Genomic DNA, 24,834 nt, shown 5'->3' with positions numbered 1-24,834 from the left:
AAGTCTGCGTCCCTTGAACTTACGGGGGCGGAGATGAAGGCTGTACCAGGGTGACAGAAACTGATTTTTTATTGTTGATTAAGGCATCAAAGGTGAAAGTGAGGGTGCAGTTGAGAAAATCAGTAGCGACAGAAATGTGGTGATCGGAGGGCCAAAAGCTAGATAATTGACATTTTGAAAGTGCAGTTGTAAGTGAATTGGGGGATAGTTTTTTCCAGGATCAGATACAGAATGAGGTAGGGGTGGGGTGCAGAAGGGGGATGTGGGTGGAGAGTGATACAGGAAGTGATCAGAGATGGCCTTATTTGTGATTGATACAGTAGGACTAGCAAGACCACGTTCGATGGCAAGGTCAAGGGATTGGCTGTGAATATGGGTTGGGGAGTTGACATGTAGGCAGTGATTTAGGGAGGATAAGAAGTTTGTGAACTTAGAGGAGAGAGAGAACATGATGAGTTGGGATGGAAATTGAAATCACCGAGGATGAGAAGTCATTCAGTGCAGAGGCTGAGTGCGGAAAGCAGTGAAGGTATATGATAAAATTGTTATCGTACTTGGGAGGTGGTAGAGAACAATGATTTTGAAGGAGAGGTAAGAAGGATGGAACAAAGTGAGATGCTCAAATGAGTAGAAAGTGCCACGAAAATTCCCCACGATTTGTGGGGCATTGGCACCTGTACTAGGGAAAGTGGGAGCTCTACCATTGGAATGGTCTCTACTTGAACCGTGCTGGGACCAGTGTTCTGGCGGGTTGTATAAGTAGGGCGGTAGAGAGGTCTTTAAATTAAATAATGAGGGTGAGGGAACAGTATTGAGAAGATGTGATAAATTAAGTAGAGAAGGCAAAAGAGCAAGGTATCGATAAGGAAATGATCAGGGTGTGGCAGGAAGGGACAGAGTGTGCAAATCTGAGTGCACCAGCGGATAAGACTAGGGGATGAATTTTATTCGGGCGCAGTGGCTCCCTTTAACGCAGCAGTGTGCCCGCATTTAGTGGCCGCCGCAGAGCCCCCACGTTATTACGCACAGGGTCTCATTAGCATCACGGCGCCGAGCCACCTTCCCCATATTACGTGGGGAGAGGTGGAACATTCGGCGCAGTGAGAGACCTTTTGTCAGTTGTGCAGCAGGTGTTGGGATCCTATTTTAAGCTCCCCAGCACCTGCTTCCTGACAGCTGTCAAAGAATACGTACCTGACTGCTGAAGAGTTGGGCTGCTGTCAATCTGGCAGCAAAGCAGAAAGTGCTGGAGAAACTCAGCAGGTCAGACAGCACCTATGGAGAGAGAAGCAGAGTTAACTTTCAGGTCTGTGAACTTGGTCAAGTTAACTCTGCTTCTCTCTCCACAAATGCTGCCCAACCTTCTGAGTTACTCCAGCACTTTCTGCTTTGCTGCCACATACTTACCCTGCTGTGTCCCAGCGTCCTGTGAAGTTGTGATCCTCTTCTTCCACTCATGTGTAACATTCCTTCTTGTAGGCGTGCCGCACCTGGGTGAATAATCTTAATTTTGCACATTCCAGGATGTGAAACTTAAATATACCATAAAAGGTATTGGAGGTTTACCAAGAACACACTGATGCAAGTGGGAATGCACGAGTATCACAGCAATGTAAATACGTCTTTCACTAAATGTTTTCACCAACAAGTGTGTCCTTTTCTCTGTGAATGATGTGTGCCATCATGTAGCGCCAATGTCACATCCCTTTGCACCGTTGGTCCTTCAGCAGAGCTAACGTATGCAACAACATCATTGCCATGCCATCATTACTCATGAGCGTCTCCATGGATGCAGTGACCTGGACATTGGCTCAGTCAGCTGCTGCCTCTAATGGTTTACACAGGGGTGCTGCAGGTGTGGACTGGCGCACAGCAGGTGAGCGCGGGTGATGTGTGGCTTGCAGAGCTCATGTCGGTTCCTATGGAGCAGAGAGCCTCATAGTCTGAGGAGGAATCTGTTGACGTCTCTCCTCATCATGCCAGGCCTGGCCCCTATTGGGTGTGTAGTTGTGCAGAACAGCAAAGAAAGGAGCTGGCATTTTCAGCCCATAGTATAGGGCATCACCCTATCCATCCAGGCATTGGAGGTGCTCTTTCAGCATGCCGATCTCCTGCTCCAACGTGGCTCTTGTAGCTCAGTGGCTGGTGTTGTAACTCTCCTCTTCAACAGTGGTGGGGTCTATCACTGGTGTCAGGAGCCATGTCTGCAAGGGATAGCCCCTGTCTCCAAGAAGCCAGTTCAGTGAGCAGCAGTGGCAGGTCCCAGGTGTCCTGACAGCTGCCTGAGAAATGGTCACGGATTTGCATGTAGCATCCATCTACGGTGATCACTTACCAACTTCGCCTAAATTGAGAGGATTCCTTTAAATGGTGATGTTTGCACGTGGTAGCCTGGCAGGAGGCCTGATGGCCACATGAGTGCAGTCTATGAACATTACAATCTATGGTTCTCTGACAATGGTGCCGAAACTGATGGCCCTCTGGGCCTGGATGTGAGAGTCTGTCCTGAAGTGGACATACTCACTGGCCCTCCGGTGCAGGGCATTGGTGACCTCCCTGATACAGCGGTGCACTGCTGACTGTGTGACCCCCCACAACGGTCTCTGGTGGGCCCCTGAAAAGCTGCATAGGCATAAAGCTTGAGAACCACTGCCAATATGAGGACCAAAGGCATAGGATGTCCACCAAAGCCCGTGGGCTGCAGGTCATCTTTGAGCAGGGCACAAAGAAGTGTCACCACCCTCTCTACATGTGCAATCGCCTCTGACATCCGATGGCATGTCATGTGGGGCCTATAGATGCACAGCAATCATAATGGCGAGCTCCCCTTGGGGTAAAGGCCTGCTCAGGTCTTGAAACAAAAACCCGACAGAACCACATCGGACCCAAGCCCGACCCGGCCCGAGTCCTTCCGTTTTTTTCCCGCGCCCGACCTGACCACCGGATGTTCACTTTACCGACCTTCCGATTCCTAATCCGTTTTTCACTTTTTCAGTTTGTGCAGATAAGCAACAAAAACTGTAATTGGACTTGAAAGGTTGTTTAAAAAGATTGGAGTCATGAAGTCAGTGACTCTTTGGTCACGAGTTAAAAATAAACCCATGGAGTTGTGCCACACTGTACCAGTATCTGTATTGCTTAAAATAAACACAGCAATTGCCCGAAGGCTCACAAAATATCATTATACATTACCTAGATTCCTGCTTTACAGGTTGAAATACTTGCTGCAAGTTTATCAAGTGAGCAGCTGAGATGCAGAGACCAGGAAGGTCTTGAGTGATTAATTATAATATATGCAGTACTTAGTGTGTCGACTAGAGTCCTGACAGTGATCATTTTATATTTTTTATATTGTTATGACCAACTGCTCCTGTCAAAGCCCCCAATCAAAATATACGATTCTGATTGTGGTGGGACCAATGTACTGATAATTCAATCCCGTCGCTCCACAGCTCGCCTAACATATCATTTAAAACTTTCCAAATTAAAGAAAAGCCCAGCCAAATTGTACAATCTATTAACCCCCGAATGAGGCTAACCAAATCGGGTGTCTTTAAATCAATAAATTAACTCTTTAATTAGAAGAATTAAATTCTTAAACACTATGAAAATATAAACAGCATTTAAAATAGAAAAAATTAGAGTCCTTGCAAATTTACAGTCCAATGTTGCTCGAAGTCCTCACAGAATGTTACTTTCCTTCTCCAGCGGATGTCAACAATTAACGACTTGCAAATACTTTCAATGGAATCAATCTGACTTTAGAGTTTTTGAGGGATAAAAGATTTTCACAGTCGAACTTCCCTTTCTTCAATTTAAATTACCAGAGATCTCTCTTTTGGCTTGACTTTTTCTTAGAATTTTGAGAGATAATAATAAACAGACTAAAATCCTATTCTTTCAGTTTAAATGATTGAGAGCTCTTTTTCAGGTGTGCTAAACACAGCTGTGTCCTCTGTGTCTGTGTTAGAACAAACTGTATTCAACTAAAATCCAGTTCAAAACTGAATTGTAACAAATGTATCGCATGAGACTCACTCCCAGTGGCTATATCTATGGTAACGAGAATGCACTCTTTGATCGCAGTTTCCAAATGGCTGTTTCTAAGGCAACGAAAATGCACCTTTCTATAACTCCTGAGGCTTGCCAGTTCTTAAACCAATACTGGTCATTGGCAAGCCTTAAAGGCAAACCGCATATTCCCGGGAAAATAACCTACAGCACCATGACCATATAAATACTGTATATTTTATAATAATTAATCACTTGGGGCCTTTCTGGTCTCTGCATCTCAGCTGCTCACTGGATAAACTTACAGCAAGTATTTCAACCTGTAAAGCAGGAGTCTAGGTAATGTATAATATTTTGTGAGCCTTCGGGCAACTGCTGTTTTTATTTTAAGCAATACAGATACTGGTACAGTGTGGCACAACCTGTCTGGGCACAACTCCATGGGTTTCTGTTTAACTCGTGACCAATCAATCACTGACGTCGTGGCTCCAATCTTCATCTTTTTAAACGACCTTTCAAGTCCAATTAATACTGTGTGTGCCTGACCCGAACCCGACACGTCGTCTGGTCCCATCAGACTCGGGTCGGGTAGCAGACCCTTACCTTGGGGGCTGCTGCTCACAACCGGGGGCCTCTACGTGGATCACACCCGCCTGTTGATTTTTGCCTCTGGCACATATGGATCCTCAGGAGCAGAGGATCACGCAATGTAGGATGAGCCATACCTATTTCCATGTAATAAATAAAGTTGAACCTTTCATGTATTCGAAGGTTCCTAACACGGCAGGGATTAGTGTTGACGGGTACTTCAGCTGCTTTCATGGATGAACTATGTGGCCTGCCATGGCATTGCCCATCTTCGCCAACACTGAGTGGCATAGCATGACCACATCAAGATCCTATGCAGAATCAATTGCCCCCACCATCCATATAACCTAAATGCTGCTACCCTTTCTGGAACCCTTCCCACACACAGGGTGACTAGAGTGCCATTGCTCCTTCACAAACATGATTAAATGCAGAGCGTACAGAGTATCTTCCTTCATGCCTGCAGAGCTTTCCCTCCAGTAATTCCAGACCCCTTCCCTCCTCCCTTCCAGTATGCAGAATGAAACCCCTGAATATCCCCCCTCCCTCCTCCCTTCCAGTATGCAGAATGAAACCCCTGAATATCCCCCCTCCCTCCTCCCTTCCAGTATGCAGAGTGAGACCCCTGATAGCAGAACTTGCCTTCACTGGCGACAACTTCTGCCTCTGAGGTCCCACCGGATTTTCCAATTGTGAACGGGACAGCACGTGACTGCTGCCTGTTCAGCGAAAAATCCGGAGGTGTCCATGGAGAGACGGTGGGTTGCATAATCTGCAGAGGTGAGTACCATTCAACATATTCTAATTGTGGTGCCACTGCCATAAGGCAGGCGGGGGGCCCACACCAAGGTCCCCCTGCCGCCGATAATTTGCGGTGGGCCCTTCTCGACATGGCGGGCCTCTCTCCGCAGAATTTTACCAGCCCCTGCGCCGCGATTCGCGGCATCGAGGGGGTGGTAAAATTCAGCCCTAGAGGTTACAAAAATAGTAAAAAGACAGAACTAAAGGCTCTGTATGCGAATATATGTAGCATTTGTAACAAAGCAGATGAATTGACAGTGCAAATGGTAATCAATATGTATGATCTGATAGGCATTACAGAGACATGGCTGCAAGATGACGAAGACTGGGACCTGAATATTCAAGGGTACATGACATTTAGGGAAGACAGGAAGCTAAGAAAAGGTGGAGGCGTAGCTCTGTTAACTAAAGATGTTGTTGGTACAATAGAGAGAGATGACCTTAGTTCTGGAAATCAAGATGTAGAATATGTTGAACATTCCTTGTTCTAGTCCTACTCAGGCTCCCTCCCCCAACTCTTTTTCTAGTACGTTGATGACAGTACCAGTACCATTTCCTGCTCCTGCCTGGAACTGGAAAACTTTATCAACTTTGCTTCTAATTTTCACCCTTCTCTCACCTTTACATGGTCCATCTCCAACTCTTCCCTTCCCTTCCTCGACTTCTCTGTCTCCATCTCTGGGGATAGGCTGTCTACTAATATTCATTATCAGCCCACTGACTCCCATAGCTACTTCGACTACACTTCATCACACACTGCCACCTTTAAGGACTCCATTCCATTCTCCTAGTTTCTCTGTCTCCAACGCATCTGCTCTGATGATGCAACCTTCCATGAAAGCCCTTCTGATATGTCTTTTTCCTCAACCAAGGATTCCCCCCCCCCCCCACTGGGGTTGACAGGGCCCTCAACCATGTCCGGCCCATTTCCTGCACCTCTACTCTCTCCCCTTCCTCTGCTTCCCAGAACCGTGACAAGGTTCCCTTATCCTCACTTTCCACCCCACCAGCCTCCACATACAAAGGATCATCCTCCACCATTTCCGCCACCTCCAGCGTGGTGCCACTACCAAATGCATCTTCCCCTCCCCTCCCCTCGCCTGTCAGCATTCCGAAGGGATGATTCCCTCCGCGACACCCTGGTCCACTCCTCCATTACCCCCACCTCCTCGTCCCCTTCCCATGGCACCTTCCCCTGCAATCGCAGGAGATGTAATACCTGCCCTTTTACCTCCTCTCTCCTCACTATCCAAGGCCCCAAACACTCCTTTCAGGTGAAGCAGCGATTTACTTGCACTTCTTTCAATTTATTATACTGTATTCGCTGCTCACAATGTGGTCTGTACATTGGGGAGACCAAACGTAGACTGGGTGACTTTCCGCTTTGCAGAACACCTGCACTCAGTCCGAAAGCATGACCCGGAGCTTCTGGTTGCTTGCCATTTCAACACTTCCCCCTTGCTCTCATGCCCACATCTCTGTCCTGGGATTGCTGCAGTGTTCCAGTGAACATCAACACAAGCTCGAGGAACAGCACCTCATTTACCGATTAGGCACGCTACAGCCTGCTGGACTGAATATTGAGTTCAATAATTTCAGAGCTTGACTAGCCCTCCCTTTATTTTTAGTTTTTTCTTATTTTTATGCGTTTATTTTAGTTTGCTTCCACTGTGCCTACCCACTTTTTTTCATGTTTGTGCTTAGGGCCAGTCTGTTCAGTTTTCTGTCAATTAACACCCTTTCTGTACTAACGCTTTATCTTTCAGCACACCATTAACATACCGTTTGCCTTTGCTCCATGACCTTTTGGTCAGTTATTCTCTGTGACCTTGTCCTATCAACACCTCTTGTTGTTTGCTGCTCCACCCCCGCTTTACTTGCTTGAAACCTATTACATTTCTAGCCTCTGCCGGTTATGATGAAGGGTCACTGACCTGACACGTTAACTCTGCTTCTGTCTCCATAGATGCTGCCAGACCTGCTGACTATTTCCAGCATTTCTTGTTTTTATTTCAGATTTCCAGCATCTGCAGTATTTTGCTTTTATTATAAGGTGTAGAATCAGTTTGGGTAGAGATGAGAAATAGTCAAGGTAAGATGTCACTTGAGGGAGTGGTTTATGTGCCCCATAATAACCATGCTGTAGGGTGGGGTATACAGGATGAAATAATGGGGGCTTGTGAGAAAAGTACGACTATATCGTGGGTGATGTTAATCTATCATGTAGATTGGACGAATCAGGTTGGCAAAGGTAGCCTGGATAATGAGTTAATTGTTTTCAGGACAGTTTCTTAGAGCAGCATGTTCTAGAGCCAACCAGAGTGCAGGCTATGCTAGATCTGGTACTGTGCAATGAGACAGCATTAATTAATGACCTCACAATGAAGGTGCCCCTAGGTAGCAGCGTTCATAATATGATTGAATTTCACATTCAATTTGAGGGAGAGAAGAGCAAATCTTAAGACCAGTGTTTGAAAGTTAAATAAGGGCAGTTATGAGGGCATGAATGCAGAGCTGGCTAAAGTAAACTGGCAAATTAGGTTAAGGGATAGGTCAGTAGAGGTGCAGTGGCAAACATTTAAGGAGATTTTTCAGAACACCCAAAAGATACATTCCAGTGAGAAAGAAAGACTCTAAGGGAAGGATGCTCCATCCGTGGCTAACTAAGGAAGTTAAAGATAGTATCAAATTAAAAGAAAAAGCATATAATTCTGCAAAGATGAGTGATTGGTCAGAAGATTAAGAACAGAAAAGAATAACTAAAAGGTTAATAAGGAGGGAGAAATTAGAGTATGAGAGAAAGCTAGCTAGAAATATAAAAACAGATAGTAAGAGTTTCTACAGGTATTTAAAATGGAAAAGGAGTAAGTAAAGTGATCATTGGTCCTATAGGAAGTGAGTCTGGGGCATTAAAAGGGAAAGTAAACTGATGGATGAATTGAACAGATATTTTGCATCTGCCTTTACTGTAGAGGATACAAATAACATCAAGAAATAATTATGAATCAGGAGGGGAAAGGGAGGGAAGAACTTAAAACAATTACAATCACCAAGGAAAGGGTACTAAAAAAAATTATTAGAACTAAAAGCTGACAAGTCTCCAGGTCCTGATGGACCTTAGGGTCTTAAAAGACGTGGCTGCTGAATGTTCCAAAATTCCCTAGATTCTGGAAAGGTCCCATAAGATTAGAAAATAGTGAGTGTGACTCCTCTATTCGAGAAAGGAGGGAGACAAAAAGCAGGAAACTACAGGCCAGTTAGCTTAACATGTCATAGGGAAAATGCTGGAATCTATTATTAAGGAGGTTATAGCAGGGCAGTTGGAAAATCTCAATGCAATCAAGCAGAATCAACGTGGTTTTGTGAAAGGGAAATAATGTTTGACTAATTTATTGAATTCTATGACGAAGTAACAAACAACTTGGATAAAGGGGAGCCTGTGGGGTATGGTGTACTTGGATTTCCAGAAGGCATTTGACAAGGTGCCACATCAAAGGTTACTAAGCAAAATAAGAGCTCGTGGTGCAGGGGGTGACATATTAGCATGGATAAGGGACTGGTTGGCTAACAGGAAACCGAGATTAGGGATAAATGGGTCTTTTTTGGGTTGGCAAGCTGTACACTAGTAGAGTGCCACAGGGATCAGTGCTGGGGCCTCAACTATTTACAATTTATATCAATGACTTGGATGAAGGGACCGAAATGTATGGTTGCTAAATTTGCTGATGACACAAAGATAGGAAAGTAATTTGTGAAGAGGATGTAAGGAGTCTGTAAAGGGATATAGATAGGTTAAGTGAGTGGGCAAAAATTTGGCAAATGGAGTATTGTGAGAAAATGTCAAGTTGTCCACTTTGGCAGCGAGAATAGTAAAGCAGCATATTATTTAAATAGAGAGAGATTGCAAAACACTGAGCTACAGAGGAATCTGGTTGTCCTGGTACATAAATCACAAAAGGTTGGTATGCAGATATAGCAATTTTTTTTATTTGTTTGTGGGATGTGGGTGTTGCTGGCTAGGCCAGCATTTATTGCCCATCCCTAATTCTCCTTGAACTGAATGGCTTGCTAAGCCATTTCAGAGGGCATTTAAGAGTCAACCACATTGATTAGGAAGGCAAATGGTATGTTGTCGTTTATTGCAAAGGGAATGGAATATAAAAGTATGGATGTTTTGCTACAGTTATATAGGGTATTGGTGAGACCACATCTGGAGTACTGTGTACAGTTTTGGTCTTATTTAAGGATGTAAGTGCATTAGAGACAGTGCAGAGAAGGTTCAGTCGACTGATACCTGGGATTTGGCGGGGGTGGGGGGGGCGGGGTGTGGTTATCATATGAGGAAAGGTTGGGCAGATTGGGCCTGTATCCATTGGGGTTTAGAAGCATGAGAGGTGATCTTATTGAAACATAAGATCCTGAGGAGACTTGACAGGATGGATGCTGAATGTTTCCCCTTGTGGGAGAGATTAGAACTAGGGTACACATTTTAAAAATAAGGGTTCACCCTTTTAAAACTGAGATAAGGAGAATTTTTTTCTGAGGGTTGTGAGTCTTTGGAACTCTCCTCCAAAGAGCGGTGGAGGCAGGGTCATTAAATATTTTAAAGGCAGAGGTAATTAAATTCTTGACTAACAAGAGAGTCAAAGGGTATCAGGGGTAGGTGGGAAAGTGGTGTTGAAGCCATTATCTTATCAAATGGTGGAGCAGACACGAAGAAGCCGAATGGCCTACTCCTGCTACTAATTCATATGTTCGTAGGAGTAGGGGGTCAGGTCAAGGTGCAATCTGGCCACTACCGTGACAGTCTTGGCCAGGAAAGTGGTGGAAGATGTAGCCAGGAGGGGAGGCTTCATTAAGGAAAAAGGTGCCATCACCCCTCAGTCAGGTTTCTGTGAAGGCCATGATGTTGATGCAATTATCCAGAATAATTGCATGGATGGCAAGGGCCTTGTTCACAAGTGAATGGATATTCTGGAGGGAGTTGCATGGCGGGATGGTGAGAGCTGATCTGCTGGCAGAGTCCACAGGGTTGGCAGTGGGAGGGGTGAGTTAGACAGGAAGAAGATTGGTAAGATTAGCCGCCAGTAGGTACACTGGTTGGGAAGGACGACGAGAGAGTGGGATGGGGCACTTGGGGTTGTGCCTCGATGAGCCTGTCGGAGGATGCCAAGAGAGACAGAGGAAACCTGTAGGCTTATCTAAGAGGGAGTCAAGCCTGGGATGGCAGCAAGAGAGCAGTAAGGTCAAGGAGTTGGGGTGGATAATTGGGCGGGCAGAGTACCTGAGAGTGGAGAAGTGAACGGCATGACGAGAGAAGAGAGTCTAGGAGGGATAAAAAGAAAGGAAGAGAAAAAGCAAAAGTGGAAATAGTGATGGGGCCTGGTCCAGAGAGACAGCTAAAATATGCATGTGAATGGACTCCGAACTCAAGTTACATAAAAATTAGGGTACATAAAATGTGATAGTAAATCAAAAATAGGAAGTAGATGGAGATATTGGAAGGAGTCCAGAGTTAAAGTTGGAGGTCCTGTGGTGGAATAATGATGACATAGGGTAGAATCAATCAACGAGCTGTTGTTGTAGTTTGGAGACAGGTGTAGCAAGTGAAGTCTAGAAGCTGTTTGAGGGTAGAGTATTGGAGGACACACTGATGGAGGTATTTTCATTGGAATGAAGATTCAGGAGGTATGCAGAGGCAGTTGCAGGATAGATAGATGATGGCAAAGTTGGAGACACCATAAAATCCAGAAGCAGCAGGATTCAGCCCAGGTGGGTGATAATTCTGGCCAGGGACAGACTGAATCAGAAAAACTAGTATAATCAGTGGCGGTGTCTCAATCACAGCAATGGTGGGAGAAGGGCAGTGGACTGATCAAAGTTTGAAAGATTGAAAAATAAACTATTGCATCCCATCAAAAAATATTGTGCTATTCTCTGCCTCTCATAACTCTTAATTGCTGCTTTTGTCAAAACAACTCACTCTTGAATTTCCACATTCAATATAAAGTTGGTAATTTCTTGGTCCTTCTGTGTATATAAGATTTATTAATTTGTCCATAATCTGCCCAATTTGGTGTGGCACTGGTCTTCATTTAAAGCTGTCACTAAATTGCCCTGAATGCGAAAGTTATGGGAGATATACTTGTTTTCCCCTAGAAATGTCAGAATGAATATTTTTAGATATTTTAAAAACACCTTATTCGGTAAAATAAATTACAGCCCCAGAAATTGTCAAGGATATCAACATATGAATGCTTAATTCATTCATCTAAAATTCCACTGTTGTTATTTTAGTGGTGATATTAACCTATTTATTTCAAACTAGTCAAAACCTCAACTAAAAAGAAGTTTCTGATAAACTGGCTCAAAATGTGAATGCTGGTATCCCAAGGCATAATTTTAGGATTATAGTATATTTTGCAAAGGCAGTGTAAAATGAGGACTATGTTGCACTTATTTTGGACATTTTCTTCCTTTTTGAAGAGATTTTGTATATAGAACATAGAACATTACAGCGCAGTACAGGCCCTTCGGCCCTCGATTATTTAATGGAAACTTCAAGCAGTGCTATTAAGTACCCTAAGGGCATTGCCCCACTCCTGGCAGCAAGCCTCACCCACCTAGAGCATGAATAGGAAATTCTGCCATGCAATGTGCATAGATTTCTGACCATATAATATGCGATGGTTAGAAAATCATGTGCAGCATGCTAAACTTTTCAGTAGGCACTCTCACAGGGAACTCAGTCAGGAAACTATTTTTTCCCCAAAAAAGAGCTGCCTGATGAATTGCAGGCTTGTCTTTTTCATTCTGTGATAAAGCAAGATACTTGGAAAGATTTAGGAGTGTGCTTATTGATGGCTGCTGCATAATTTTTAAAGCAACTTTTTGTTATTTTCCTTGCTGAAAAATATTTTTGAAAATAAAGAATTGGGTCCAGACCCCAAGTTTTAATGTTGAGATTAAAAAGATGCAGTACTGTATTGAAACTATACCGCCCCCCCCCCCCAAAAAAAAACAACTGAAGCTCAAAACAAGTTGCAGCCTATGCAGACTTCTTTGCTACAAGTGAAATTTTGATTTTCATGGTCCTCAATTAGAGACTCTTAAAAGTCATGGACTGAAATCTTCACATACACTGACTGTTGGGTACCTTTTTAGATTTTTTTTTTTCCTATTTTTGTCTTGTTAGCACATAATGTGCAGACCAGTTTGGGCTTGCATCTTTATGAACTGCATTGGAAGTGAACTGCACAGTACACCATCATGAAGTAACGAACCATTTGAAAATGATATGAGGTTTGAAAGATGCATGTGGGACCAGTATACCATAAAAGCAAGTGTCTTATAAATCATACAACAGAGCTAGGAGATGGGAAAAAGGTATGAATGTCTTGTTCGTTAGGCTTTGGAGTCATACAACACAGAAATAGGCCCTTCGGCCCATCGTGTCTATGCCGGCCATCAAGCACCTAACTATTGTAATCCCATTTTCCAGCACTTGGCCTGTAGCCTTGTATGCTATGGTGTTTCAAGTGCTCATCTAAATACTTAAATGTTGTGAGGGTTCCTGCCTCTACCACCTCTTCAGGCAGTGCGTTCCAGATTCCAACCACCCTCTGGGTGAAAAATGTTTTCCTCAAATCCCCTCTAAACCTCTATCCACTCTTTGGTATGAAAAGTGCCTCAAATATGAAATTGCTGTTGGCAATATTAGGAAACAGATGCTTAACAAAGTGTTCATGTGACATTCCTCTGCCTAGAGTTGTAAAGGAGACATTACACCGTTTAAAATGACACATTTAAAATACCTGGTTATCAAATATCTGGTTATCAAATGGGTTACACATTCACTATTAATATCATCAGCATTTGTTACAGATTGCATTGTAGACATTGAGCATAATACAAGGTAGGGAATTTTCCTTACTTCACATGCAAAATAAGCTGCTAGTTCTGAATGTTCAATGTCACATTCAGTATATCTTAAGGCATGATATAACATGATATATGACTTAATCCTTCATGTTCAGTGTGCCATCTTGGCAAACCATTGTAAAGATAATTCATGATTCTCTATAATAGATAAATATTGAATTAAAAGTAGTATTGCAAATTCAGGAATATATGATATTTTCAAAAGTTATTTTTGAACCTGTTAATTTGAATTGTTTAATTGTAAATGAAAGACCCTCTATCAATCCTCCCAATGCATCGAGTGAAAGTCGGTTTTAACCTATATAAAGTCAGCTGTTTACATACAAGAACCTTGCATGTTTTACATATAAATCCCACTACAGTGTTGTCAAAATAAACAGTCACATTGGTTTATGTAACAGTGATTGAGAAGATAGTGAAATATTACCCTCAATGAATTGGACCAGGTGGCCTGGCAGACTTACTTTTTGACAACTAAAGTGCATTCTGCATTTTTCTTTTTACATTGCCTTCCCATTTGAAACTGGTGGCATAGGGCATTCTAAATTAATTTGATGTCTTTTCCCATGGTTCAGATATCATCTAAATCACAGAATTACTTTTAGTAATTAAGATTTCCAGTGGCATGAGAGAAATTTTAGGAGCTGAGAAAAAGTCATTAGCCCCAAAAGCTTGTCATTTTATTTTTCACCAATCACTTTCACCTGCGTTCTCACTATATCTTAAAATCACTTGTCTCTCCAGAAGCACCCCCAACAGAACTCATTTATTTCCAACATTTCATTGGCCTTCCATAAACTAGTTATCCTTTTGATGGAAACATATCTTTGACTTTCCCTTTGTACTTCTAATTTATAACATGTGTATCCTTCTATTTGAAGCCTTTATCATAGTGAGCAAATGTCTTGATTCAGCTGCTTGTTCCCTTTATACCTTTTACATTTCAATCAAATCCCCTCAATCTGTATTTTCCAAAACAACTCATTGTAACATCACAACCACCTTTGGCCTTTTTAGAAGGAAAAGCAGACAAAAGTTTTGTCTGCTCTTTATGATTTTGTTAGCCATGTATAACAAATGAAGTCTTTTTCCCTTTGTGTTTCTTTCATCTCCACGTTGGGTTGCTGATACAAAACCTGTGTTTTGCTTCTTAGGATGGCTGGCTGTGGGGATGTCGATCATGCATCAAACATGATTCCAGGAGGAAGGAAGTTAAATGAGTCTTGCTCAAACACGACACCTACTCTGACGGTACCAGAATGTGCTATCTGTCTTCAGACTTGTGTTCATCCTGTTAAATTGCCGTGCAAACATATCTTCTGTTTCCTGTGTGTGAAAGGAGCATCCTGGCAAAGCAGACGGTGCGCACTTTGTCGTCAGGAAATCCCTGAAGAGTTTCTAGACAAGCCAGCTTTGCTTTCCCCTGAAGAGCTCAAAGCAGCAAGCCGAGGAAATGGGGAGTATGCTTGGTACTATGAAGGCACAAATGGCTGGTGGCAATATGATGAACGCACAAGTATAGAGCTAGAAGATGCTCATTTGAAGGGCAAAAAAACAATTGAAATGCTCATAGCTGGATATTTGTACGTTGCAGACCTGGAGAATATGATTCAGTTCAGACGTAACGAGCATGGCCGCCGCAGAAAGATGAAACGAGACATAGCAGATATTCCCAAGAAGGGAGTGGCAGGTCTTCGGTTAGACTGTGATTCCAACGGAATAACTTCAGAGAGAGAGAACTCTGCAGATGGAGCAGATAGCATAGGTGGTGCTGGATCTGCATCGGTATCACTACAGCCATCTGTTTCCATAATGAGGCCCACAGTTAGACCAATAACTTCCCTAGTTGACCAGCCAGTAAGTCCACTAACTCCTTCACCAGATGCAAATGTGTTGCTTGTGAACTCCCTTGCTCAGTTGCAGCTGGGTGGCCAAAACATGACCAGGAGTCATAGAGGAGAAGGAGAAGAGCAATATGTAGCCTCTATAAGTAGAGTTTCAGCTGCCCAAAGTGCAATGAGAATGTCTTATGATAACACTGAGTCTGCCACAAGCACTGATACTGAGGATGAGAACACCAGTCAGCTTCAGGAGTCTGCAACCACCACCCACAGCAGGCAAAGACTCATTTCTCCAAACAATGAGAGGGAGAATGAGATACCAGGAGGTGAACCATCTCCAGAAGGAGGGCCTAACAGCAGCATCAGAGCCAGGGAACAGCAACCTGATGGACAATGCACTGTAACAGAGGTCTAGGTCTTACGGTCATCACTTATTAAAAAGAACAAATTTTAACACTTGAAGAGAGTACGGGCAACTGAGGAATGTAGAATTTCTCAGCCAGAAATGCACTCAATTAAAACTATAACTAACTTTTAATTGCTTTACATCATTTTGGCACGACTGCCTCTTTTTTTCTGTCTTTTTTGCAGTTTGTAGGTTTCTTTAATGTAGGAATTGCACGATATTTATTGTGGTAACATTAAATTTATTTTCAGTGCTTTCAAATATTTTATTGTTGAATTTCAAAATGACTCACCCCTTGTGCATGTGTTATAAATTGTGAATTCTGAACTCATTGCAAGCGCCAATCGCGCTGGAGGCTTCTCATTTTTGGTAATTATACGATGCCACTTGTGGATTTCTTTAAAAATTACTTTCATGTAGAGTTAACTGGTTCTGTCAGACAAGTGTTTGAATAGACCATTTTCTTCATATAGCCAAACTAAGAATCATTGTTTTCCTTTTTAATTTTTTCATTAATTTAGTGAAAAAGTACATTACTGTGATGCCCTGTCATATCATTGTAATTGAGGCTGGTAATAGCTGTGCAAGTAACATTGCCTACATGGCTGACATTAAGTGAAGTGTTAGACTAGTAGAGACAATTAGTTGAGTTCTAATTTACATTATTCTGACTACAGTAACGGTCAAAATAAAGCTTAAAATTTTTGTTAACCACTGTCTTCTCACTGGTTTTCTGCATTGCAAACTAATTTAATACAAAAAGCAGCTTCTGACAGTGAGTTTAGCAACTGTGAATAACGTATGACCTCTTTAATAGACTGTGCTGTAATTTGGCTTGATGTCAGCTTTTCCCTCGATAAAACTGATCTTCTCTAGATTTGTTTTGTAATTTGTGACCACTCATAGACTCCAAGTTTTTGTTATGAAGCTTTTAACTGATTAACTCGTCACAGTTTGTTACAAAATGTTACTACACTTAAATCTTTGTTTAGCTCAGTTTTTAAAAAATGATATTTTCCCCATACTGTACGCCAAGATAAATAGGCAACTTTGTATATTTGAGGAATGGATTAGGCTCTTGAATCAACATCTAAGTATCAACGTTGATGATCCCATGTTTGACAAAAGGTAATCAGTAGTACTCATCAAAAAATAACAGGCTTTTTAAAGCAGCAACACTCCTGACTTACCAGCATGATGCTCTTCATCTATTAAAACCACTTCTTACTCTAGCTTCCCAATGGCTAAATTGGTAAATGTATTGCTCAGTGTGGAATTAAGCCATACAGAGAAGGAAGATGGGTTTGAGTCCTGGTCCGTCCTGAGTTAGTATCAGTTGGGATGACAGGCCCTTCAGTTGGTGTCAGCTCTCTTCAGTTTGAAAGGGGAAAGAGAAAACCTAATCAGGGTTCTGATTCCTGACTACAATATAGTGATCCTGACCAGGAAAAAGACAAGGTGACTGTTGGCTTTGTTTGTGATGCACAACTCCACCCACCTCCGCCCCACGATTCAATAGATCAGTGTTTTCGAGCAGTGTGAGGGCTCTTCCTCCAAACCCCCCCAAAAAAAGAACCTTTCGTAACTTTGAACAGACTAATTGCAGAAAATCTTCTTTATACAACAGAAATAATGTGGTAGTAAACTAACAGATACATGAAAAATTCAAAAATCTGCTGATTGACTTCGGGACTCCAGTTTGTAAACTTACAGAATCATTGTGCAACCATGGGCCATGCGGTGGTGGTTGGCACTTTTAGCCAAATCTCCATATAAGACAGTAAATATCTTTAGGAGAAACAAGAAATTAAATGATTCCAAATCTTTCTCCATATTCACTTTTTGAGAGAAAGTGACTTACTTACTGGACTAGTAATCCAGAGGCCTGGACAAAATAATCCAGAGATGAGTTCAAATCCCATCACAGCAGTTGGGGAATGTAAATTCAGTTAATTAAATAAATCTGGAATAAAATCCCAGCACCAGTAATGGTGATCATGAAACTGTCAAAAACCCATCTGGTTCATTAATGCCCTTTAGGAAAGAAAATATGCTGTCCTTACCCAGTCTAGCCTATGTGACTCCAGACCCACAGCAATATGTCTCTTAACAGCCCTCTCAAAAGGCCTAGCAAGCTGTTCAGTTGTATCAACACCACTATGATGGACTGCAGCAATTCAAGAAGGTGGCTCACCACCACCACAAGGGCAATTAGAGATAAGTAATAAATGCTGGCCTTGTCAAAGACGCCCACATCACGTGAATGAATTTTTAAAAAAAAATATGAAGTTCCTACCTGCATATTGGAATTGCAATTGGCACATTGCATCCCGCTGTCAAGGTTATGTGAGCTCTAACTGTGTATTTCCCAATTTTAGACTTAGAATTGGCACAAACCCTTTCTAAACACCATTGTACTAAGAAACTGAGCACACCTATGAAAATTGTCTGCACCAATTTCAATGCAGAATCAGATTTAAATCAGATATGCCAACAGTTTGACACAAATGTAAAAAGGAAAGCAGGAATCAGCATAGATTGGAATGAAGATTTTTTTAAAAATCAATTAATACTAGCAGTACTAATTTATCTTCTGATGACTAACGGTCCTTTACTTTACTTTTCTCTCAGATGAATCTGATTGTTCGGAGTCAAAGTGCTCATGAGTACTTGATGTAGCTGATCATTTTCTAATTGCACTCGGAATGATGCTAGGATAATTTCTAAACTAATATAAGCTATTATGAATGTTCATAATACTGAAGTATTTGTAATAATAGGCTCTTTAAATTTAAAGTTTCGAAGAATGAGAGGTGATCTCATTGAAACCTACAAAATACTTAAAGGGATAGACAGAGTAGATGCAGCTAAGATATTTCCTGTGGTTGGGGAGTCTAGAATCAGGGGACACAATTTCAAAATAAGGAGGAAGCCACTTAGGACAGAAGTGAGGAGAAATTTCTTTACCCCAGAGAGCTGTGGAAGCTCAGTCATGGAGTATGTCTAAAGCAGAGATTGATAGATTTTTAAATACAAATGACATAAGGGGATATGAGGATACTGTGGGGGGAAAAAGGCATTGAAGTGGATGATCAGCTATGATATTGAATGGTAGGGCAGGCTCGATGGGCTGAATGGCCACCTACATTCCTATATTCCTACAAATTAGCATTGTAGATACTGGCCTGGAGCTTCCATTCAATTGCACTTTTTTCAGCACAATTTGCCTGATTATTGGCATAACTGGTGCAGAAGATTGTAGAATTCTCAGCACAAATTGAGTTTTCATGATCTTTTGTGGTAGCATCAGAAGTAGGCCCTGCCACAAACCTGGCCACGTCCCCAAAATGAATTAATCACCATTGGGAGTTACCGCTAACTGTGCTTGTTGGTAGGCCTTTGAGGAGGTTCTAAATTAAACTGGATCTTCTGGCCACAAGGACACTAGTAGGTGCATTTTGAAAAGTTAGAATTTAAAAAAAAAAAATTCATTAAGGAATCATAAATCTATGTAGAAGATAGTTTTTTTTACTTTAACATTTTCAATCATTGAAAAATGGGTTACCAGCAGATGTAAAATGTTTTATGATAAACCCATCTTAAGATGAACGTTTACTAAATTCCCACTCTTAAATTATCAAGCAATATTTTTTAAAGCAAATTTTAATAACTTTTAAAACACTGCCCAATTGTGCTGATTCATGGCAGATTTTGTGTTCAGTAATATGAAAATGAGTTTGGGCAGAAACTTTTGGTGGGGTGGGTGTAGGTGTAGGTCTGGGGAGGGGGGGAGGTGGGGTGGTAACATTTTTAAAGAACTACAACTGCCAAAGTGGAAATACTTTTTTCAAAGCTTAACTGACACAACTTTATTTTAAACTTGACAGTGAATTTATTATACCCCTCTCCCTACCACTTCAAAATGACAGCCACTCTATATAAAAAAAAAACCACACTTTTTTGAGAATTTGAAAATCAGTTTCCTCCATGTGGAAAAGCAAAATACTGTAGATGCTGAAAATCTGAAAAAAAAAACAGAAAATGCTGGAAATACGCAGCAGGATGTGATTGCATTGGAGGGGGTGCAGAGGCGATTCACCAGGATGTTGCCTGGGATGGAACATTTAAGCTATGAAGAGAGGTTGGATAGGCTCCTCTCTCCTCACTATCCCAGGCCCCAAACACTCCTTTCAGGTGAAGCAGCGATTTACTTGTACTTCTTTCAATGTAGTATACTGTATTCGCTGCTCACAGTGTGGTGGTCTCTACATTGGGGAGACCAAGCGCAGACTGGGTGACCGCTTTGCGGAACATCTCCGCTCAGTCCGCAAGCAGGACCCTGAGCTTCCGGTTGCTTGCCATTTCAACACTCCCCCCTGCTCTCATGCTGCAGTGTTCCAGTGAACATCAACGCGAGCTTGAGGAACAGCATCTCATCTACCGATTAGGCACACTACAGTCTGCCGGACTGAACATTGAGTTCAATAATTTCAGAGCATGACAGCCCCCCCATTTTACTTTCATTTTTAGTTTTTTCTTTTTTACATTTTTTTTACAACCTTTTTTGCATTTATTTCATTTCATCTTAGTTTGTTCAGTTTGCTTACCCACTTTTTTTTTCATGTTTGCACTTGCTGCTGTTCAATATTCAGTCCGTTAACACCTTATCTGTACTAATGTTTTGTCTTTCAACACACCGTTAACACATTGTTTGCCTTTGCTCCATGACCTTTTGGTCAGCTATGTGACCTTGTCCAATCTACACCTTCTCCTTTTGTTATCTCTTGCCCCACCCCCACCTCACTTGCTTATAACCTGTGACATTTTTAATTGTCAGTTCCGAAGAAGGGTCACTGACCCAAAACGTTAACTCTGCTTCTCTTTCCACAGATGCTGCCAGACCTGCTGAGTGGTTCCAGCATTTCTTGTTTTTATTTTGGATAGGCTTGGGTTGTTTTCGCTGGAGCAGACTGAGGGGTGACCTGATCGAGGTGTACAAGATTATGAGGGGCATGGACAGGGTGGATAGCCAGAGACTTTTTCCCAGGGTGGAAAGGGCTATCACCAGGGGGCATAATTTTAAGGTGATTGGAGGAAGGTTTCGGGGAGATGTCAGAGGTAGGTTCTTTACACAGAGAGTGGTGGGTGCGTGGAATGCGCTGCCAGCGGTGGTAGTAGAAGCAGATACATTAGGGGCATTTAAGCGACTCTTGGATAGGTACATGGGTGATAGTAGAATGAAGGGTAGGTAGTTAGTTTGATCTTCGAGTAGGTTAAAGGTTCGGCACAACATCGTGGGCCGAAGGGCCTGTGCTGTACTGTTCTATGTTCCCCTTAGTTGAAGGGTCAGTCATGAGGGGTCACAAGTTTAAGGTGAGGGGCGGGAGGTTTGAGGGGGACTAGAGGAAGAACTTTTTTACCCAGAGGGTGGTGACGGTCTGGAATACCCTGCCTGGGAGGGTGGTAGATGCAGGTTGCTTCACATCCTTTAAAAAGTACCTGGATGAGCACTTGGCACGTCATAACATTCAAGGCTATGGGCCAAGTGCTGGCAAATGGGATTAGGTAGACAGGTCAGGTGATATAATGCATCGGTGCAGACTCGATAGGCCGAAGGGCCTCTTCTGCACTGTATTACTCTGTGATTCTGAGGTCTGGCAGCATCTGTGGAAAGAGAACAGAGTTAACATTTCAGGTCTGTGACTTTGCATCAGAGTTCTGACTAAAGGTCATCGGCCTGAAACATTAACTTAATTTCTCCACAAATGCTGCTGAGTATTTCCAGCATTTTTATTTTTATTCCTTAATGTGGAACTTGATGTTTTAGTACAGTACTCAAGTACTGTAATTTTTTTTCATTCTCAATGTGGGTGTTGCTAGCAAGGGCAGAGTTTATTGCCGGTCACTAATTTTTTTTATTGCCCATCCCTAATTTTCCTTGAGAAAGTGGTAGTGGGGGGGGTTTCTTAAACCATTGCAGTCTGTGATGGTGCTCTGATGCTACTATTGCCCTTATCCTTCTAGCTGATGGAGGTCATGAGCTGCTGCTCTGCATCCAATAGCCGGAACACACAACAGCCACAGTATGCCATTATGATGGAGGGGACACTAAAAATGACCCAAGTTAGGAATTTTTACTTTGTGTTTTATTTTTTTTTTACACAAGGTGAGCGCCACATGGCTCCATGACAGATTTGATGCCCCCTCCCTTCCTATAGTTTTCTTAAGGTGGCTAGTGGACAGATACAAATATGAAAGGGCAAAAAGAGAGACCCATCAAGGCCCACACCATTCTTTTGACAGTCCAACGCATGCACAGCTTTCACCAATCACTAGTAAAATGAACTGAAGGTAAAAACAAGGAGAGGCCAAAAAAAAAAGTTACTTTTCAGTTCAACTGAGGACCTCCTAAAGCAATCAGACAAACTCCAGGTGACCATGATTACTCACACCACTGGAGGTACTTAACTAGTCCTCCTCCCCCTTCTATCCCATCAGAAAAGATCACTTCCACCAGGCTAGTCCTAAAAGTCAAACTTCCTAACCAACTATCATTCAAAACCATAGCACTGCCTGAAAAGGTTATCAGTCACCACTTTGTACGATAATCTATGCTGCACCACGACCTCATATGCCAAGGCTGTTTTTAGTGTGGCTCTAGCTCTAAAATTACATAGTATTTACAGCACAGAAACAGGCCATTTGGTCCAACTGCACCATGCGAGCCGCCTCCCATGCTGCTTCAACAACTTAATGTGGTAGCAAGTGCCACATTCGCACTGCTCTGGGTGAAGAAGTTTCTCCTGAATTCCCAATTGGATTTATTAGTGACTCTTGTATTTATGGCCCCTAGTTGTAATCTCCCCAACAAGTAGAAACATCTTCTCTAGATTTACCCTATCAAACCCTTTCAGGCCACCCCTTACCTATTTTCTAGAGAAAAGAACCCCTGCCTGTTCTGTCTTTCCTGACAGGTATCCTGTCATCCTAGTTAATCTTATTTGACTTAATCTAGTTTGCTATATCCTTGTTATATGGAGATCATTGAGTATTGCTCAAAATAGAGACATGTTGTCGAAGCTTTTCATCTTGCACTCATCAGGACAATCCACAAGAATGCCAATGTAAGGGAAAACAACGTTATTCTGTATGAGAGTGCTGATAGAGTTCACTTACCAACCAATTTATGGTGACTGATAGTTAACAGCCAAGCTTTGTTGGAAATTTAAACCAGGCAGCTTGTCCCTAATTGGTCAAGGCATTGCCCTGAAGAATGAATCAGCGAATGGCTGTCACTTATTTTGTTCAGCTGAAACAGGCGCAATGTTTATATGTATTCTGTCTTTAAAGAACTGGGCCCTGTGTATTAATATATGTATCTTCCAGTATGCACAAATGTGCCACAGTGAGCCCTATTGACAATCTTAAATTGGTTGTCAGCATAATTCTTAGCACTAGTAAACGTCCAATCGCAGTATCACATCTAATGTTGGACACGGTGTTTTGAGTTTTGCAAGTACGGGCTGGTTGGGCACGGCCTGTACCTTGCCCGTTGTGAACAGCGGAAGGGCCATGTTGTTTGCTATGATCTGCCAGTCTTTGGAACATATGGCCTATATACCTAGCATCACACTGGCATTGAAATATATCACATTACTCATTTATAACCCATCTACAGAAATAAAAAGACAATACATGACCATACTACAGTGCATTTGTGTGATAGGCAGGATGTCTTTTTGGCTTGAAGGCAGCATCCTGTCAGAGGCGAACACCACCTACGTTGCTACTGCATAGTAACAGTGTGAAGCAGCTAGCTTCACCTGTTGCTCAAATTTTTGGAATGAGGTAGACTAGGCCCGTTCATATGTTTGTATGATATACAGCAAGAAATGATCTGTTCAGGGTAGCCATTGTCACACAATGTCTGATTCGCCCTCTTTCAGCATCAAGCTTGCATGGTGAGCAAGTGGCTGGGGCCCTATTTCCATGGTTGCTGATAAGGCATTGTGTGTGGAACTGTAAGAATCCCAACACGTATATTGACCAGTGAGGGTAGGTTTGCGGTAGACCGTGGTAGAGAATCCCTTAATAGATTTCGCAACCAGTACGTCAAGGAAAGGGAGCTCATTTGACTGCTCCATCTTCTTTCTGGTGTCTTATGAACAGGCCTAAGGCCATTATTTTTGGCCCTGAAAAGTGCCCAGTCTACCTCAAATTACCCTGGAAGGATAATGTATCCCAAAAATTTGAACAATAGGTGAAGCTAGCTGTTTCACGCTGCTAGTATGCAGTAGCAATACGTGTGGTGTTCGCCTCGAACAGGATGCTGTCATCAAGCCAAAAAGACATCCTGCCTATCACACAAATGAGTAATGTGATGTATGAATTTCAATGCCAGTGTGATGCTAGGTATATAGTCCAACATCAGATAAATAATCCTCTGTGCTAAGAATTACGCTGACAACCAATTTAAGATTGGCAGTAGAGCTCGCAGTGTGGCACATTTGTGCATACTTATATTACTTACATATTTGTGCTACATATATTAATACACAGAGCCCTGTTCTTTTCAGACAGAAAGATCATGTACAAATATTGCATCTGTTTCAGCTAAACAAAATAAGTGACAGCCATTCGCTGGTTAATTCTTCAGGGCAATGCCTTGACTAGAGTCAAGCTGCCTGGTTTAAATTTCAAACATAGCTTGGCAGTTAACTGTCAGTCACCGTAAACTGGTACATTCTCCATGGCAACCATGGCCTCGACCAGAGTTCACTTAGCAATCATCACTCTTCTCATACAGTATAAAGTTGTTGTTTTTCCTTACATTGGCATTCTTGCACATTGTCCTGATGAGTGCAAGACGAAAAGCTTCAACATGTCTGTTTTCAGCAATACTCAAATTCTGTACTTCCAAACGACTATGGAGATCATTATATTATAGGACTCTACAAACCAGTCGCCAGATTATAACAAAAACACTTAAGGTATTTAAAATTAAATGGTCTCTAAGGGAAACATGGAAAACATAATTAGGAGCAGTAGTCCATACAGCCTTTGAGTCTGCTCTTCCATTCAATAAGATCATGGCTAATCTTCTACAGCAAGTCCACTTTCCTTCCGTTTCACCATATCCCTTGATTCCATTAGTGCCCAAAAATCTATCAATCTCAGTCTTGAAAATACGCAACAACTGAGCATCCAGAATTACATAGATTCAAAACCCTTGGAGTAAAGAAATCT

General features: G+C 42.2%; 1 protein-coding gene across 6 annotated transcripts in view; it reads left to right on the top strand.

Annotated features, from left to right (window-relative positions):
* The window catches only part of rnf146 (ring finger protein 146), a 31,797-nt gene extending 15,332 nt beyond the window's left edge, over positions 1 to 16,465 (top strand). For 5 of the 6 annotated variants that reach the window (XM_068025214.1, XM_068025190.1, XM_068025203.1 and 2 more), the window contains one exon: positions 14,496 to 16,465. In XM_068025214.1, coding sequence (XP_067881315.1) covers positions 14,497 to 15,597 — 1,101 coding nt within the window. In that variant the 5' untranslated portion in view covers position 14,496 and the 3' untranslated portion in view covers positions 15,598 to 16,465. Of the gene's footprint in view, positions 1 to 12,767; positions 12,787 to 14,495 lie in introns of those variants that run through there. The other variant, XM_068025187.1, reaches the window with a different exon arrangement.
* The last annotated feature ends 8,369 nt before the right edge of the window (positions 16,466 to 24,834 follow it).

The sequence above is a fragment of the Heterodontus francisci genome, chromosome 3 (assembly GCF_036365525.1).
Source record: "Heterodontus francisci isolate sHetFra1 chromosome 3, sHetFra1.hap1, whole genome shotgun sequence".
Taxonomy (NCBI): domain Eukaryota; kingdom Metazoa; phylum Chordata; class Chondrichthyes; order Heterodontiformes; family Heterodontidae; genus Heterodontus; species Heterodontus francisci.
The sequence above is the reverse complement of the archived record's forward strand: the minus strand, read 5'-3'. Positions and strand labels throughout refer to the sequence as shown.